This window comes from Eulemur rufifrons, chromosome 24, assembly GCF_041146395.1.
Source record: "Eulemur rufifrons isolate Redbay chromosome 24, OSU_ERuf_1, whole genome shotgun sequence".
NCBI lineage: Eukaryota > Metazoa > Chordata > Mammalia > Primates > Lemuridae > Eulemur > Eulemur rufifrons.
The window spans coordinates 26,054,214-26,074,133 of NC_091006.1; the positions used below are offsets into that span (position 1 = coordinate 26,054,214).

A 19,920-nucleotide genomic window follows, 5' to 3' on the forward strand; every position below is an offset into this window, starting at 1 on the left:
GGGTGTTGTAGTCACTTAGGAATTTCTGTGTTGGGGGTAGAAAGCAGGAGCAAGCAGGTTTACAGAAGCAGAATGGCAGATTACTGATTTTTTGGTGCGAAACTCAGATTGTAACACAATTCTTGTTTAATGGCTGCGTATCACACCAATACATTCATTTATTCACCTAACCAACATTCACCCTTCTACCATGTGGCATGCTGTAGGCTAGGTGCTGAGGATACAGCATTAAGCAAATAGAACCTTGGCATCTGCTTTTATGGAGCAAACACACTGTTGGGGGAGAGAGACATTGAACAAAGTAAAAACATCAAAAAAAATGTGTGTTTGGTTTTTGAGTGGACAGTGAGAGAGAATTCAAGAGGATAACTAAGAGGCTACATTTGTTGTGCAGGCGAGGCATGATGATGTCTTGAAATAAGGTGGGAATAAAGGAGATAGAAATGGTCGGTTGTGCAAGATATTGGCAATAGATTGGATAGTATGCACAATGATAGACTGGGAGGGGAATAAGCACAAGGAAGAGGTGGGCTGTTGAATCATAAACTATAATGGGGAGAACTTTAGGAGGACGTGGATGTGGAAAAGATGAGGAGTGTGGTTTGGGGCATGTTGGGGTGATATTCTTATAAGAAATTTAGAGGCACAAAGTAGGCATATGGAAACATATGAGACAGTCTGCAGATAAAAATTTGAGAAAAACAGACGGTATCTGAAGACATGAAAGTGAGTAAAATTGCACAAGTGAGGTTGTAACTTGAGTAGAAAAGATATAAGGCCAAGTCCTGGCTCCCTCCAACTTTTAACATCAGGATAAGGAGGAGGAGTAGGCAAAGGACATTGAGGAGAATCCAGTAGCACACAATGTCATGGTAGCCAAAAAAGAGATAATAGTGATTTTAAAGTGTTGATATAGAGTGGGATTTCGAGAGAAAGTTGGTAGTGGTGGTGGCTGAATGTTTCTTAGAGATTACTCGTCTTATAGATGGAAAAATGTTCACAGATTTTGGCAAAAGAGAGGTCATTGCTAGCCTCAATCAGAAGAATTTTTATACAATTAGTTTTCAAGAAACTACACTCACATAGATTAAAGTGTAAATGCAATGTGAGAAAGTGCAGAGAATATGAGTAGAAAAAAATGTATTTATGTCTTATATCTTATGGTTGAAATTTACTTAAGTAAACTCTAGTTGATGGGCATGCAAATTATTTTTGATGTTTAGGTATCTTTTACCATTTTCCCTGATTATTTCCTTAGGATACATTTCTAGAAATCATCCTCATTATCATCATCATTATTATTAATTTCATACTAAGAAGTATGAAATTAGTGTTACTAAGAGCATCTCATGGCTTAGTTGATTCTACTTAGTTTTCTTATATATTTGGGGTTACATTTTGTTCTCCAGGTTCTCACTCTTAGGTGAATTAACAAGCACCCTTTGTAAGAGCAGAAAATAAAGAATAAATAAATAACTTCTGGACTTCCTAAAAAATTAACATTTTACAATGAGTATGAGTTCCTCTAGCAAAGTCTAGAAACAACTGGCTTTGCACAAATTATCCTGCGTATCTATATCTGATAATGATTTCTCTAATATTTTAAAAACAAAACAGTAGTAGGGGCCAGGCATGGTGGCTCATGCCTGTAATCCTAGCATTTTGGGGGGCCAAGGTGGTAAGATCTCTTGAGGCTAGGTGTTGGAGACCAGCTTGAGCAATATAGTGAGACCCTGTGTCTAGAAAAAATAGAAAAATTACCTGGACATAGTGGCACGTGCCTGTAGTCCCAGCTACTCAGGAGGCTGAGGCAGGAGGATTGCTTGAGCCCAGGAGTTTGAGGTTTCCATGAGCTACATGATGCCCAGGCAAGAGAACAAGACTCTGTCTCAAAAAACAAACAACAAAAAACATTATGAAGTAAATATATCTAAATCACTACATGAAATTTTTTTAGTTGACTGAGGTTTTAGAGCAGTTTTAGGTTTACAACAAAATTGTGCAGAAGGTACAGAGATCTCCCCCTGCTACCACACAAGAAGAGCCCTCCCCCGCTCCATTATCAGAATCAGCCACTAGAGTGGCATATTTAATACCATTGATGAAGCTACATTGACACATCATTATCACTCAAGGTCCAACGTTGACATTAGGGTTCACTCTTGGTGTTGCACATTTTATGGGCTTGGACAAATGTGTAAGTAATGTGTATCTACCATTATAGTATCATACTGAGTAGTTTCATTACCCTAACAATTCTCTGTGTTCTCCTATCAATACTCCATGAAGCTTTTACCTGTTGTTTTGTTTTACAGAAAATTTACTTAGTAACCTATCATAAGTCACCTTTAATTACAGATAAAAATATCAACGGACTGATTTTATGTTCTCCTGCATTTTGAATTATTTTCTTTCATATTAGCATTGGCACATTTTTTCCTATAAATATAGAGCCAAAGATCCATTGAATTGAGTATGAGTTAAAATTGCAACAAATTTTGTTACAAAAATATTACAGTATTACTTCTGATTTCTATGTTTTATGTCTTTTAGAGTATCTAATTTATTGGCAGAACATGGCCCACTAGGATCTGGGGCCTACAGATCAGTAGGTGAATGGCTAGAAGCAATCAAGATGGGCCGGTATACAGAGATTTTCATGGAAAATGGATACAGTTCAATGGACGCTGTGGCTCAGGTGACCTTGGAGTGAGTAATTTTTCTGATAATTTTTACATAATTGCTGGGGCGAGAAAAATTATTCAGAAACCAATCTGGATGAGGTCAAGGGAATTCAGTTAACCTTTGTCCATGTGTGGCAGCTCTCAAAGAAGCCTCATCTTTTTTAGACTGTATTGTTAACAACTAACTGCATGGTTAATGCTACGTGTGGCCAGTATCTTTGCTTCTTTGCTTCAAACAAAGAGCGTTTGAGTATCTGAATAATTGGATTAACAGCTCCTTGGCAAAATACTGGTATTTTGTGTTGTGGAAAAGATGTTTTCTTGACAAGTTTTTTATATTGGTACCTATGTTATATGAATGTAAATACAAAACAAACAAACTGTAAGCACAATTGGTGTTTCCCATCCTACATAAGGACAAAACATATTCTTAAATTTCAGCTCTCCATGATGAATACCAAGGTTACAACAGCTTAAACAAAGCTTCCCTGGCAGGAATCTCATTTACCCTCTAAGTGGTGGACCTTATATTCCTACGATCTAAGGATGTATTAGATCCTGCCTCTGATTTGTTATTTGGTACAATCTCAGTGGAACCAATTGTGCCCTTTTCTGTTTGCACGGTTAGGATAAAATTATCAAATCTTATCAAATAAAAATCACTAGAGTTAACTATTAAATTATTTAAGGTTGTAAGTTGTTTGTACTTTATTCTATACTCTGTATGTGTAGTTATTTTAGCCTAATTGTTATTTGTGAAAATTAACTGTCCTTACGGTGGTTCCATCTAGATTACATTAATATTAATAATGTTTTAACCTGTGAATATAACGATCACTCATTTCAAATGACCTACAAATTCAAAGGTTAAAATATTGTTGTAAGGATTAGAAAATGGTGGAATATTCCAAAGCACTAAACCACAGTGCTTATTTCATTGCTTCACATGACGTGAACACTGAGCAGCTCTCGCTCACCATCTCTATTACTCTGGCATTTTTTATTCACAGAATTCATTCCTCATCCCCACAAAAGGTAACAGGGTACCACCATTTATCACTAGTTAATGTGACATTCTCAGCATTCTCTTCCTTCGTACTGATAAATCACAACCACTCAGTCTGTTTTCTTAATTTACTGAATTCTATTCTCACTATCACCACCATATCATATCTCCTGATGACACCCATGCTTTGCCCATTATTTCTTTGGACACTCAAGAAACTCATTTGTGCTATATTTAAAATAGAATACTGAAAAATTTACTGATAATTTTAAGCTATTTTTACATGACTGCTATTTAATTTTTCAGTAAAAATGGTCATTTTAATTTATTGAAGTCATTTGTCATTTTATATTAAAATGATATTGTAGGTATTTCTTCTACCCAATGTCAGATTACTTGTAAATATATAATAAAATTATTTGCATTATACAGTGTCTCTTTTTTTATTAAAATAGCACATATTCATATGTACAGTTCTATCCACTACATTTTTGTTTCTCTCTTCACAGAATAGTTATAATCAAAAATAACGGTTTTTTCATTAACTACCTGTGTTTTGCTTTATATCTTTGGGGTTCCCATATAAATATATTGAATATTTTAGCACTATGGTTTCAGGATTTTTTCTAATTCTTTTCCATTTATTTTCCTATCTGTTCTTCTATCTACAAACTCTCTTCATTTTGTATATTTTCTTTCAAACCCTAATAGCCTCTTCTGTCTTGTCATAATGATGTTTCTCCAGCCTGATGCCTCTTGCTGTCTTGCCTCCTTTCAGATATTTTGTCTTTTAATTTACATACTCTGACTTGAAGAGTATGGTAAAATTAGGGTACTTACCACCATCGTCCCGTTCAGAGAATGTTGGTCTCCTTTTGTCAATTGCTTCCTGGGGCCATCACCATTAATATATTTCTCATCAGGAATTCGGCCAGCAGTCCCAGTCCCTAACTCTAGTACTTGGGAGAGTCCAGCACTTTTAAATATATGTTCTCTTGTTTATTGTGTTTTTCACCATATTTTTTTCTAATTGATAGGAACATATTTATCAAAACATTATGTTAAAAAACTCACAAAATAGAGAATAATCAGTTACATTTTGGGTCAAAAATTAAAAAAAACAAAAGACCATCTATGCATTTTGCTTTCCCTTCACCAAAAAGAAAAAAAAATGTCATTGCTAAAGACTAATGGTAAAGGAAATTGGGATTATCAATAAATGACAAAGATAAGCTCTCAAAACACCCTGATAATGATTTTTCACACATAGTCTTCACCTCATATCTAAATATTAATTTTATGAAGCCTGTATAATAAAATGTTATTCCTAGAGTTATTTCCAGGGAATAATAGAAACGGAGAATGAAGGAATGCATTCCTAACTGTTATAAATGCTTACAAAAATTGTTAAAATCAATTCATATAAAGCAAATGATCAAACTGCCATATACCAAAAAAAGGTGTTGTAATTTATGACATCAAATTTGTTTTCATGACGGGTTTAGAAAAAGAAAAGTAAAAAAATATAATACTTTGGTTTAAGAATTTCCTTCATAAAGGTTTAATTTTGTTTTTATGAATTGTTTGCAGTACATGCATGTATGGCTGAATATGGAAAGGAAATGAAGAACTTAGAGGTCTTAGGGTCAAAGCATGTTAATGAAAGTGCCTTTCAAACTTAAATGTTTGTATCTGCTGTTCTCTGTGCCTAAACCTGGCTATTCTGTGTACAGTATTCATATGAGAACAACTGTTATGGCAGTCATGGTGCAAATTGTACTATCATGTGTAAGTGCAGTGAGTTATTGTAAATAGAGGGAATTGGGAGCTAGAGGTGAGTTGAAAACTGAACCCAAAGATTTCAGTGAAGGACAGAATCACAGCTACTTTTTAAACTTTCAGACTGATACTGTCAACTTTTGGTTATTCAGAAAATAAGCAAAATCCAATGCATTTAAATGTTATACCAATTGTGTATAAGGAAAAGAGGTCCTGTTATTATCAGTGAATAGAATGGAGTCCTAAACTATTAAAATGAAAATTTTCTAAATCTAGAGCCAAAATCTGTACAGGCTAATTCAAATAGATTTATTAATTTATCATTAAAGTCATTATGCATAATTTATTATACACTTAAAGTACACATAAGAGGACTTACTATCCTCTATATTTTAGTTTATTAAACCTAAACTACAAGTCCAGCCTTCACAATGTCTCATCCTTTTAAACCTTTAACAGACCGTGGTTAAATCTCCTCTTGTCAAATATAAATATATTTATCTTGTACCGTATCTATATAAATGATTATCAGGATTCTCCTAAGTTAACCAAAAAATGACAAACCTACAACTGCATGATAGAACTTTGACAAAAGCATTAAATACTGAAATTTAGTGAATATTTATTAATCTCTCTTCTCCCTTCTCCTATCCAGCCAATGTTGGTGGGGCTAAGTACCAGTGATATGACTAAAAAGTGTGTAAAGCAGAAGGGAGAAGAAGGAGCAAGGGAATGAATCATCCACAGATGGATGAATTTAAGCCTGAATAATCAAGAGTTGGCTCCAACATCAACTAGACACCTCTTGTTATTCTCTATTTTTCTTTCTGCCATCTTAGCATCATAATATTAATGATTTTTCATTGTTTAATATTATGGAATAATGTTTGAAAAAATAATGGAATGTAATTTCAACAATGGTAATTCATTATAGTTGCAGTTTTTCTAAAACTAATCATTTTTGTCAACAAAATCAAAATATCTTTTATGTTATAATACCATTATCATCATGTTTTGATTCATAAACCTTTGCTGAAATATAGTTTATCATCATTAGCATTGACTTTGGGTATTACCTAAGATTACATATGGTCATGATAAAATTAGTATAATATTTATAAAGGGAACACATTTAAAATTTTGCCTAGCTATAACATTTCCTACTTAGAAAAATAAAATGAAAAAATAGCATGTCTTGCACCATTTTTGATTTTTTTCAGAAATCATTGCAAATAGAGCAGCAATGTCTTCATAAAATGTAAAATATTTTATTTTATTTCTATCAAATTCCTATAATTATTACTGCTAATTTGACCATATGCTTTAGGTAGTAAAACAGGAATTGTTGAAAATAGTAAATGTGGGAGACAAAACCACTTAAAAGAATACACTTTAATGCATTACTAATATTGGAACAAAGTTATTTAACCTTTACTAATTAGACCTTTTCTAATGCCATCGTAATTTTCTTCTGTAGTACCATTGAAAATATTAAAAGATATTTTCAAAGAAACTAATTTGCTGCTGAGAACAATTTTAACTTGCATAAATAATCTTATTTCTTTTTCACTGAAAATCACATTGTATAAAGGTATATGTACATTGCATGCATTATAATCATGGTATTTTCTATCTCTGCACAATAATTTGCCAGGTTTTGAAATGACAGGTCAGATTTAAAGAAAATAAACATTATTCTACTAAAGACACACATCATTTATGGCAGTGTGTAAAATGCAATGCTATGTTTTTATGACTCCATTTCTCCCATGGGGAGATGGGGATGGTAAAAAGTGGAAAGGAGAAAGAAAGGAAAAAAGAGTGGGAGAAAGAGAATTTCAGTGGTCTTACCTTCCACATGCATCTTAGGAGATAATCAGATAGTAAATTGATCTTGAAATAAAATTTTATGCTTAGTTCACTGGAAAAATTCAAGCAACTGTTAACTTAAAATCTACATGTAAGAAGTGTTCTGAAGAATTAGAGATTTCATTTTCCAATGAGCACAAACTCTGTACCTACATTTATAAACCAAATGCAATTCTTCAAAACATTCATTCTGTACCATGATATAGATATCATGAAAAATTTAAATTCCCAAACACTGACATAGAGTTTTTCTTGTGGTCAAGTCATTTCAAGAGAATTAAATTATAGTTACATTTACTATAACAAGTTAAGGCAGTAGAAATAAAAATGAGTCAAACTAGTGATTTCTTTTTTTTTAGGCAAAAACAGCTGAGAGTTGTAATATGGAACACACACACCCACACACACACACACACACACACACACACACACTTCAAATTCAAGTTTTGCTTTTGTATGTAAAAAGTCCACGTTGTTTGAGATGAAACCTATGAATTCTTTTTTCAGGTCACTCAGAAGAAACTGTAATGGTTATTCTCAAAAGCTCATTCCTACTAATTAGTATAGCAGTCATGAATTGTACAATTTAAGTGTACAATCCCAACCTGGATCCATCAGTATTCCCTTTGGGTTTATAAAGCATATGATAAAACGCATAACTCCCTTGTTTTAAAACTTCATTTCTCATCCTAATTAAATTCTCTAGTAGTGATTGATTGTTTTCAGGTTAAGAAATTTAACGTTTTATGTTTTTTTTTTCTCCTGGAAAAAGTCCAAAGTTTGCTAGTGAAAACCCACAAATACCCACATCTACATAATTCTTAATGATTCATAAGTTGTAAGTGGAAACAAGAGAATATAAATTAGCCTATATCTGAAACTGTCATGAAATATACATTTGGTTACTGTAGCCTCAAAGATGTATGTGTTTAGTTCCCTTCATTAGATATCTTCTTTCTTCAAATTTTTGTATATTTGATGATATATCTGCAGAGTTTTCATTCTACAGGTGAATAAGTTGTTGCATGTAGCTTGAAGGCCTTTTCTCAGAATCATATCTCAGAATAATGAGAAATTAAGAGTATGGACTTTAGTGTCACGTACCTCATTTTAGTCCCAGCTCTGTTACCCACTGTTTTTTTTTTTTTTTTAAATCCAGCCAAGTGGTTTAAATTCTCTAACCGTTTGTTTCCTCATCTATAAAAGAAAATTTTAAGAATATTTATCATAGGGTTATATATTTTCCCTGCATAGAGGAAGGAGGTGTCTATTAAGTGTCAGCTGTTTCTTTTTATATTGAGTGCAGGTGTGCTCCAGCCGGGGAGGTTTTGCCACTCAGGGGACATTTCGCAATGTCTGAAGACATTTTGTGTTGTCAGCACAAAGGGCTGGTTGTAGTGTAGGTGCTTCTGTTATCTAGTGGGTGACGGCCAGAGATGCTGCTCAATATCCTACAATGTGCAGGACACCTCCCTACAACAAAGATGTATCTACCCTATAATGTTAACAGGGGCAAGGCTGAGAAACTCTCGTTTAATTGAAAAGAGAGAAGATTAAAATGAAGTCTTTTTTACTCTTACTTGGATCTGTGATTAGCTATTTTATAGTCTATTTCATTACTACCAATAGTGATTTTGTTTCAAAGTGAATTTTTACTGATCTTTAAGTTTTGCTGATGATTGTCTTCCATAGCATATCTACATTATTATTTTTATATTGGATTCTGGTATCTTGTAGTTATAAATTCCAAGTTTACTGTTTAATACTCACATTCTAAGAAAGAAATATGTTTCTATTACAAATACCAATAGCTTTTTTGTAGCTACTTGTTATTTTTTAAAACTTATAAGAAGTCAAGAAACCAGAAAGCAGAAAAACTAAAATATTATTTCAGGAAACCATTATTTCTTGTGCTAATACACATGGAGCCTAGATATACTTTTATTTAATTTCTACTCTCTGATAATTAAGAGATTTCTTTATCTGGAACTATTCAATTTTTACCTGCACTAATCCAACATTATTGTACCTAATTCTATAGAATTCTAAGAAAATTCAAAATTGATATACTTACTGAATACAAAAATATTCTACTTTTAGCATAATGTGTTAATACAGTCATTATCTAAAGAAATCTAACATTGCAAACATCTTTGTCATTTAGGATCTTGAATGTTAATGCTCATCTTGTTCTGATAGTAATGCTTATCATTTGCCAAACATATCTGACAAATACATACTTTAGGGGAATAGCATTCTTAAATATCCTATAAAAGAACATTTAAAAACCATGGGGACTTGTCTTAAGCCCCATAATATGTTAAGTCAGTTTAGAAGTCAAAACATTTGTAATTTTTTTGAATAATAAGTTTCTTTTCAAAAAATGCACAAAAGATTGAAAAGACTTTCTGCAAGCATGTAATCTTCAGAATGCTCTAAATGCCAATAGATCCTAGATGTTATTTCGTAAAGGAAAAAAACTCTGATACTTCAGGTCCAAAGTAAAAAATGACATAAAATATTGTTATAAGAGCAAGGTAGTGATGATCATCCCCTAAAGATATGTTATACAAAACGACTGTCATCTTAAGACTTTGATTTTCAACTGGAGAGTGGTAAAATTTTAAAAGTATATTTCATGCTTCTTTTAGCAAAATAAAAATGCTTGTGAATATTATAGGTCCACATTTTCAAAACTCTCCAACGAAGCTGTACACTTTAGTTTAAATATTTATTGGCAAGCATGGCCAAATTTGTTTTTCAACAGTCTGTGCCACTAAAATGATGACGTCCACAAAATATGTATTATATCACTCCCTGTTATTTTTCAGGTAAAATTTTAGAGCCTATCTTGAAAATTGGACCCTGTATGCTTAAATTGGGACTGTACTCTAACGAATTTCTCCAATATATCTGTCCCTTTGCCAGCGTGAAATATTGAGGTATGCTGCAAACTGAATCAATACATACATCCAATGTGTGCTTTCTTCATGCAGGGATTTGAGACGGCTCGGAGTGACTCTTGTCGGTCACCAGAAGAAGATCATGAACAGCCTTCAAGAAATGAAGGTGCAGCTGGTAAATGGGATGGTGCCATTGTAATTTCATGTTAATGTCACTTCCTCAAGGGAACGATTCTGCACTTTGTAAACAGCCCTGAGATTTATCTTAACAAAAAAGGGGAAAAGGGAAAACAGTGATTTCTAAACATTAGGAGAGCATTTGTCTCAGCTACAGAATTTGTAATCATTGTTTTACTGAAATCTCCATATCTTCCTCCCAGTGTCTTCATGTTTCATGAAGCAAATACACCTACATTTAAAAAAAAAAAAAACATGAAGTTCAACATCATCTTACAACAACAAAATCTTTCTTGCTACTTCTACAAAATTTTGTACATGAAATATATAAATACATAGCACCTTTATAGACTGAATTAAGGCAGCCTCTTTCAAAATTTCCAGGGATCTACTTGAAAGGAAAAGTTTTGTAGCCATTTGTGGGCTATCAAAAGCTGCAGCTTACTGAAGTTTACTTCAAGTCTTAATTGTCTACATAAGTGTATTGAAGAGCAATATGATTAGATTATTTCTTAATAGATATCTTTTTTTGTAATTTTAAAGTGCTGTTACACAGCGTTAAGTTATAGAATCTAGTGTATAAACAAGTTGCTTGATCAAGAACAAGTACAATACAGGGTGTATATTTATTTTTCTGTGTTATAAAATTTATGTTTAGTTGCTCTTCTGGAGACTATTAGGTAAAAAATATGTATATATTGTATAATTTGCAATATACCCAGGAACTGGTTTAAGTTGGAGTTGTGTGTGTGTGTGTGTATGCTTGCACATGTGTGTATTATCATTCTGCTTGCATTTTAATAGCGTTTTAATTTTAGCAACATATAGGAATGACTGTTTCAGAGTGTAATATGAGTAGGAGAAATAGGGAAGCAGTAAAACAAAATTTAACACAAGCATGTGTCTTTTTTCCTCTCATGTGTCCAAAAGGTACTAATCTTTGTTCACTAACAGGAAATGTGTATAAGATTAAATCCCCTTTGACTTTTTAAAAACACTTTGTGATGTCTGTGACAATGCAGTTCTTCTAGCCATTAATCTTGCACTTCTGTAAGAAATTTCACCTGAGTCCCAGAAAATATCTTATCAAGCAAAGTTGACACCAAAGGGCACATCTTCAGCAGGAGGTAGGAGGATTTAACTGTGCAAACTTCTGTTAATGTTGTTAAATCCAGGCACATAGCACTAAACACCACTCTTAAGTGTTAATATTTTATAGCCATTCCTATTTTGACTCAGTTCTAGAAATTTTGATACGAAGGCAGCAATGGAATGACAGATATATATATATATATATATATGCACATACTTTTTTCCTCCTGAATTTCAAGACTTGACCAGTTTTGTTAATTTGATAATTTGATAATCATTTGGTAATTTCATTTTACATTCAGTTACTTTGCATTGAATTTATTTTGATGAACCAGTAACAAAGTATTACTTAATTGAACTTATTAAGGAATATAACATATGTCCTATGTATGCTTTATATACCACACATGGTGAAGATTGATGTTTGTAGTACAAATTATACAGTTTATTAGAAATTACACAAAACTGAGCTCCTAAAATAACAAAAATTTTTGTATTATTATACTTTATAAAAATCATGGAATGTCATATGATTATTCAGAAAGCAGAGCATTTAAATAAGATATAGCCTATTCATGATTATCAATGGCAATAGTACAGTATATCAAAGTTGCCTGGATTAGTGAAATCCATGGGAAATACAGCTGTGTTATTAGTGATACTCTTTTTCCCAAGCACTTGTTTTACTTCAATGTTAGCATATCCAAGAATAAACATTTGGGAAATAACTTCATTCCATTCTGCCCACCCTTTACTTAAGCAGGAAAGTAGTTCTTTTCTAAAGAATAAGGAAAATCCAAAATAATAACAAAAAAACAGTCTTAAGAATATTCAAAAGATATATTGAGTTCTGTCTAATAATAAGGTCTATAAAGTACCATGGGTCCACACAAATTATGCTTAAAGTATGCTCTATTAGTTTAGTGAAATTTCCAAAGAAAGTTGAGGGAGGTGGATTTAATATTGTCTTGATAAAATCACAAGTAAATAGGCATCGCCAGTGTTCAAAAGGCATTTGTTCATTTTAATAAACAGAAAATTAATGAAACTAGTTACTTTTGTACAAAATAATTAGAAATTGTGTTACACTGGATTGAATTTTGTGGAAATATTTGAATCTAAGTGATAAAGTAACAATTGAGAAACTTCAAAATAAAAATAGACTTACTGATTTAAAAGGAAAACTACCATACATTTTAGAGCTGGTGGACTAGCCACAGTTGCCTAGACATAACAAAGATATTTTCTAAATAGTTTTCCAACTTTATCTATTCAAAGATAATTGGGAGGTAGGGTGGAGTATATCTAAGTGACTAGTATTTTAAGTTACAACATAGATGTAATTTGTCTCCTTTGCAATCTTGGTGCTCATTTTGGAAAGTAAATTGAAAGGAAAGTTAAATAGCCACATAGCATTCCTTGATAATACAATTTGGTTGAGAAGTTCTTAGGTATATCAATATGATTTTATAATGAATAAAAAGACTTTCAAATAAATGTACTCCCTGCAAAAAAAAAAAAAAAAAAGAAGAAGAAGAAGAAGAAGAAACATGCCTTTCTGAAATATTTGTTCACCACTGGATATAACGCCAATTGGAAAGTGCTGATCTCATCTACAAATGTGAGAAATGGAACAAGGAGAGGAAACAGCTCTCATGAAAAGCAGTGAGGCTGGAGTCCAGGGCAAGGTTTGACCAATCTTGATTGTGTGATTTCATATTCTATTAGTTCATTTTGTCAACCACCAGACTACCAAAAATAAAGCATAGACTGGATAATTTTAGCACATATAATAGATTTATCAAATTATTGTAACTGTCGGTACTAATATCTTGAGAGGCATCCATCTTTCTCCATATTGGACTTTGAAAAATTGGTACAGGGAATAATTTTCAACTTACTGATACCTACTGAAATAACTAAATTACTACTTTTACCAATCATAAGTTGCTTGTAATCTTGCCATTTGCTCACATATACAATTATATATAATCAGTTGCTCTTTTTGAGATGTATTATTTATATGTAAAAATGTAAAGATTTTGATTTTGCCATTCTAAAAAATTGTAATGTGCATGGTCTTTTATTCTTTGTATTTTAATCACCAAGTCAGTGTTCTACAGTTGTAAGATTACTGTAAAAATTGTATTCCAATATTTTATTTAAACTTAAGTGTGGCCAGCATTATTAGTTTCAGAGTTGCCTAAACAATACAGAAGATATTTAACTCAGTTCGTAAGAGTTTTGATCAGTGTGCAATGAAGACACAGTTTCATGTCTCAAGTTTAAAATGGAAATTAATATCCGTTAAAATGGAAATGAATATGTGTTCGCATGTCCACTGTATAATCTCTATGTGAAAGTAAAAGATTTTTTTTTTTCCCATTTAAAGTGGGTTCTGGAAGCACAAGCAGAGATATTTACTTTTGGAAGACATATTTGGCTATAATGGTTCATTGGATGGGAAACATTTAAGTGTTAGAAATTTACTAGATGTATGATGTTGCATAACAGAATAAGATCCTTTTTTTTTTTTTCATTTTGTTCTTTCTAAAAATAAGAAAAAAAAGGAAGCTAAGTGTGATAGTAAACTGTCTTTGATTCTGTCCTGGCAGATGTTTAACTTCACAGTAAGTGAAAAGTAGGTAGTACAATAAATATGATGATGATGACAATGAAAAAAAAGAATCAAAATGCTAGCTTTATTTGAAATTAATAACTAGAATAAGTCATCATTTTTTCCAACTCTGTTGCACAGCTGGTTACATTGAACATTTTTCTCTATTATGCTGTTAATTATATAGTAATGTATCAAAAGAGAAATAGATAAGAACTTTCTTTTCATTTTTTGTTCCTTTATGAAGAAGTCTTTTCACACATAAATGATTGAATGTTCTTGTTCAGAATGACCACCATAATTATTGCTTAGAAGAAGACACCAATTCTTTAAAAAGAAAAAAAAATCTGTTTATAATACACTAAATCAAATGTTTGTTTCTTTTAAATGTTAATGAAAAAGATTGAAGGTGGTGGCAAAATGTCATGTTCATTCAGGCTGGGGGCCGTATTAACAGTAGAAGTTTCAGTGGTCAAGATATCTGTAACTCTTTAGACTGCTGTAGTGTTACAGTTAATTATTTAAAAGTTTGTAAATGACATTTATGCAAGTCTAAGAATACTTAGACTTAGTCATCTGTTAATATGTTTATCAAAATCTTTTAGTTTCAGACAGATCAGAAGCAGCTATATAGTGTATCTTATTCTATGATAGACATCAGGATATCTTAAGTCCCTGCCTCAGAATTAATTCAAGGAAGAATTAGTATTTCTATATTTTTTTCCCTTTTGAAGCTCTGTGTGCATTTGGTTTGTGTACATGTTTTGTAGTGTAAGATATGAAATTTTATATTTTTTCAGAAAATAAAAAAACCCTTGGAATACAGTTAAATCCGACTGTCATACTTGACCCTCCCCCAAGACTTTAAACTTACAGCCTTTGTGTAATGATTTCAGCTAGTTCTAATACAAAAAAAAGTTTGTATTTTTAATGCTAAATATTTTAAAAGCCATCAGCATCCATTTTCCTCAAAGATAGACTCAGGAGTCTGCATTAGAATAATTTTTGTATGTAGAGATTGACACTGAGATTGTAGAACATGAGCACTCCTATGTCAAAATTCTTGTGTCAAAATCCAATTAGAAGTTGATTTGTGACAATGTAATAGTATATTACTTGGAAAAAAGCAAACAAACAGAAAACCATGTGCACCATCTGCAAAAGGAGACTTTGACTGACCAGCATCAGCCTAAGACCTTCTCATCACCATACATCTGTCTGTGGCACAGGGCAGAAGAGTTGCATTATCACAAGAAGGGGTGTCATTAAGTACAAGCTCTCATATTGCTGTATCATGTTGTTGTCTTTTTGCAAACAGCACAGCAAACAATCTGCTATATTCAAGGAAATGAATTATGTCTGTAGTTTTTGCATTTATATCATAAAAAGGTCACATCGCCATGCCTATGGAAATAATCCATAAAACCTTTGCTCATGCATAAAATCACTATTACAGGTTATATAATATTTTAGCAGATTTTCTCATATAAAGAATTCTGTGTTCTTTGTCACTAAGTAGACTATTTTTGTCCCTCCTTTGCTACATAACTAAAGATTCTATGAAAAAGAGTTTTCTCAATCCTGCAGTTACTCTTGAACAGGTAGGAGGGATTGGGGGTGGTTAGTATAAAAGTTAATATTTAATGAGCATGAACCACAGTGCATTAGAATTTTTCATTCCTACCTTTGAGATAGTTATTGCTTCCATTTTATTTATGAGGAAACAATGACTGTTTAAGTCCTGACTACCCCTCAAAGGAAGGCTAAAATCCACATTTATTTGAGACCAAACTCATGAACTTTCTGTCACACTATTCTGTTGACTGTGCTATTGAGATAACAGAATCATTGGTGCCAATCTTCTGATTTAATTGACACAAGAACTGAGGGTCATCAGGACAAAATGAATTGCACATTTTCACCTAGCAAGTTGTAACCCTTGGGTGAAAATCAGGGTCTGACCGATTGTACCTCTAACATATTCAGTTTTTGGAATGAGCCAAATGTTGGTAATCAAAATAGTTTTTCTTATTTGTTGTTCTGTCCCTGAGTAGCAGTACAATCTAATTCAGGATGCTTTTCTAGTATAAATCACATTTTTTGCAACTACAACTCAGAGAATTGCAACAAAAGTTATTCCCAGGTACAATATCTGGGACATTCCATACAGAAGAGCCCAAGATGCAAAAACAGAAATACAAATTTTGCAAGTTGGTCAAGTTCGCTAGTCCTATCATAACAAAGTACCACAGATTGTGTGGCTGAAACAATAGAAATTTGTTTTCTCACCATTCTGAAGGCTAGGTATGTGACAACAAGGTGTCTCAGGTTTCGTTTCTTCTGAAGTATCTCTTCTTGGCTTGTAGGTGGCTGTTTTCTCCTCCCCATGTCTTCAAGTGGTCTTTCATCTGTGTCCTGATCTCTTCCTATAAGGATAGCAGTTCATATTGGATTAGGGACGCCCTAATAGCCTAATTTTAACTTTTCCTCTTTAAAGATCATATATGCAAATACACAGGTTCTGAGGTGCCAGGGTTTGAGGCTTTAGCATATAAATTTTGGGCAGGGGGAAACAATTGAGTCCATAATGGGCATTGAGTCTGATGATAAATCTTATTTTCATCCTTTGGTCTCCAGAACCAGGCATTCTATAATAGTTATTGATGGCAGAGCAGTATAAATTAGTTCTTGAATTACCATAAATATCACAATTTAGAGGACATACCATAACTTTGCAGCATGCTGTTTCCCACCATTCTAGGGTTCTGTCTGGTTGACTACTTTGGAGTGGTGTGTATATGGTGGGAGCAGGCGATGCTGCAGTCATACACTCACAGGCACAAATTCTCCACCGTAAAGTGGATCCTTGGTCTAAGGTACCATTATGCAACCAACCTACGTCAGTACAACGGGCATACTGTAAGCTCTCCCATAATGGTACTGGCTGTAATCAAGGTACAGAAGGGTAGAAGGTATATGATAGAATTTGTCATCCAAGTCATTTATCTGATATCAAGTGCTCACTGCCAATAATGTAGTAGTTCATTCAGCCTTGTAAGGGGGGAAATGGTGTTGGGACCTTGCATAACTTTCCTCCCTGCCAGCAAGATGATCCTACTCACGAACCCATTGTACAGGCATTGAAGAAGCTGAGGATAGGACTCACTGACATCTACCAGGTAAGCATCATGTGCACCTGGCTTTGAGTGTCTGCTCTGCACTGTGCACTGCGGTGGGCATTAGTGTGAAACACAAAAGTCCTTTCACAGTGTGTTCATTCCCATAGATCCTATTGGCATGTCACTTCTCACCTAATCTTCCAATATACCTTCCCAGGCCCCTGAGCTAGCATGATAAGGTATTTGCCACTACCCAGATTCTACGTATATCATTACTTCAGGCCACGTCTCCCTCCTTCGCAGTATACATCCACGTGTACTTCTCACAGATCTGCTCAATGCAGCTGCAGTTTGTCTTTAGCTAACATCAATACAACAAGCTGAACGATTTGTGAAACAGACCCCCAGTTTTCTTTAGTCATCATCTAATTAGGAGGATCCTACCTTCTTAGATGTAAATTGAAAGGTATCAGAGCAACAGAAGTGAGTAACACGGGAGACTGTGTCACCACTTTGTGAAACTGACTTAGGTCCTCTGGATATGCTGGGCTTGATCCAAAATGGACCTTTCCAATTGTATGATGGATTGCTGCTGCACTCTCTAGACGTTATAAACTAGTAGAAATGAAAACACCCAGAAGGTCCATTAAGTCATGAAGTCACTTATCATCAGTCTCTACTACTGGGCAGTAATACATCACACCAATCACCAGTAGAGTGCCAGAACTACTGCATAATCCAGTCCTTCCATATCACCTGTGCCTTATCCCAAACCAGCTCAGGTGAGAATCTTACTAATAGTGATGTTATAGCACACCACATACCACTAGCAATGAGATCTGTGTTGTATCTGGATGCTGAGAGAGTACAGTGAATATACAGGTCAGATAATTGAAAGGACTTACTAAACTTCACAGAAGATAATCACACAAGGTTTAATACAGAGCAGTAGACATAAAGTACAGATAAGCATAGGGGGCCCAAGCATATGCGGAAACTTCTAGGCACAGCTCCCATAGGGCTTTGCTTAGTCTCACAGGATACTCTTTGAGTCCAGATTGTGAACTATCTAGACATATGTGAGGAATCTTAGTTTCAGATGAGCTAGGGCAAAAGTTTCCAGGAGAGTCTTTTATGCCGCATTGGACACATATCCAAGCCCGCTGCTGATGGACGTCACCAGGTGTAAGTCATCCATCTACAAATCCCTAAACAACATAAATGAGGTGGCTCTGTGTGCTGCCCAGGGAGTTTCAAACATTAAATAGCAAATTATAAGTTCCTTGCTAGTCTATCTTGTTATTATCTTGGCCTAGGGTGAGTATCAAACTTCCACAAATCTCCATAGGATAATCAGTTCTGCTTTAGGATAATTTTATTTTACACAGTAACCTAGTTTTATATCTCATTCTGAATCACTGCTTACAAGGACTACCTCTAGCTTTACCTTTTTAGTTTTTTGGGTGTTCCCCAAAGTAGAACCTGAGTCAAGGACATACTTGCAAGTTATTTATGTCAGATGTTTTTAGAAAGCAGGATTTGACAGCAGAGGAAATGAGATAGGTGAAGACAAAAAGTCATCAGAGTACGTTAAGGTTTTAGCTGGAATCAATGAGAAGTGTAAAAAATTGTCTTCCATAAATGCTGACCTGACGCATGGGATGCGGAGGCACCTATTTAGTAGTTCTCATCCATCCTGGCTGAGGGATGCCCCTTGAGGTGTAAACTCCTCCATTCTTTCAGGGTGCACCGATAGACAAACAAAGCTTTTGAGAAGGCCATGGCTCTAGAGATGGTCTGGTGGCAGAAATCTCATTTTGACAGCCTGTTGTAAAACACAGCCATCATTAAAAATTAAATTCCATAAATTTGTAACTAAACAAATTATCTGCAAAATCAAAGTAATATTCAACACCTGTCATGTCCTAATTATTTTCCATCGTCTCCCCTGTAGATGTTATTTAAGCCTATTGTATCTGTGTGATGAACACCAATATAATGGAACGCGACTGCATGTCTCTTCCCAGAAATGCATTCAATATAATGTGCTGTAGCTTGAAATTGGCCACAGTGGAAATATTTACACCACAGAGATGAGCAAATAGTATAAATAAAGGCTTGATTTTTGCCCCCATTTCCAGTCCCAGATACTTGTTAAACAATTACTAAAACTCTACTGCAGAAAAGTGAAGAGAAACATGCTAGATCCTTGAGATGGGTAGTATCAGTGTAACTTAAAACTGCCAACCCATGTGGTTAAGATCAGAGCTCAATCAAGGAGAGGTGACAATTATAATTAAAATAATCTGCTATACTTCCCCAGTTCCAGAGACTTTATTCTAAAGTGGTAGGGAGGTAGGGAAGTTAGCTTCCCCTCTAGTCTCCATCTGTCCCTCAAGCCACCCTACAGAAACATTACTATAAGAAGATATAAGGTTCGACTTAGTGATTTTGAAGGGGAGAATGTCAGAAATGAAAGACCAAGGAATTAAGAGACCAGGTGTTGACTGGGCAGTGATAATACAACATTACAGTTAGGATGATGAATGAACTTGAAGAGGAAGAAAATGAGACAGAGGTAAAAATCTTCAAAAATTAAGGGACTTTAAAAAGGCTGAGAAGCTGTGAGAGTATTAAACATTATATTTAAATGATGCATTCATTAAAACGGAGA

At 33.9% G+C, this 19,920-nt stretch overlaps 1 protein-coding gene across 5 annotated transcripts in view; it reads left to right on the forward strand.

The window, feature by feature from the left end:
• The window catches only part of EPHA5 (EPH receptor A5), a 272,484-nt gene extending 262,044 nt beyond the window's left edge, over window positions 1-10,440 (forward strand). For 4 of the 5 annotated variants that reach the window (XM_069457142.1, XM_069457144.1, XM_069457143.1 and 1 more), the window contains 2 exons: window positions 2,554-2,709; window positions 10,335-10,440. In XM_069457142.1, the coding sequence (XP_069313243.1) occupies window positions 2,554-2,709; window positions 10,335-10,440 (262 nt within the window). Of the gene's footprint in view, window positions 1-2,553; window positions 4,118-10,334 lie in introns of those variants that run through there. The other variant, XM_069457146.1, reaches the window with a different exon arrangement.
• The last annotated feature ends 9,480 nt before the right edge of the window (window positions 10,441-19,920 follow it).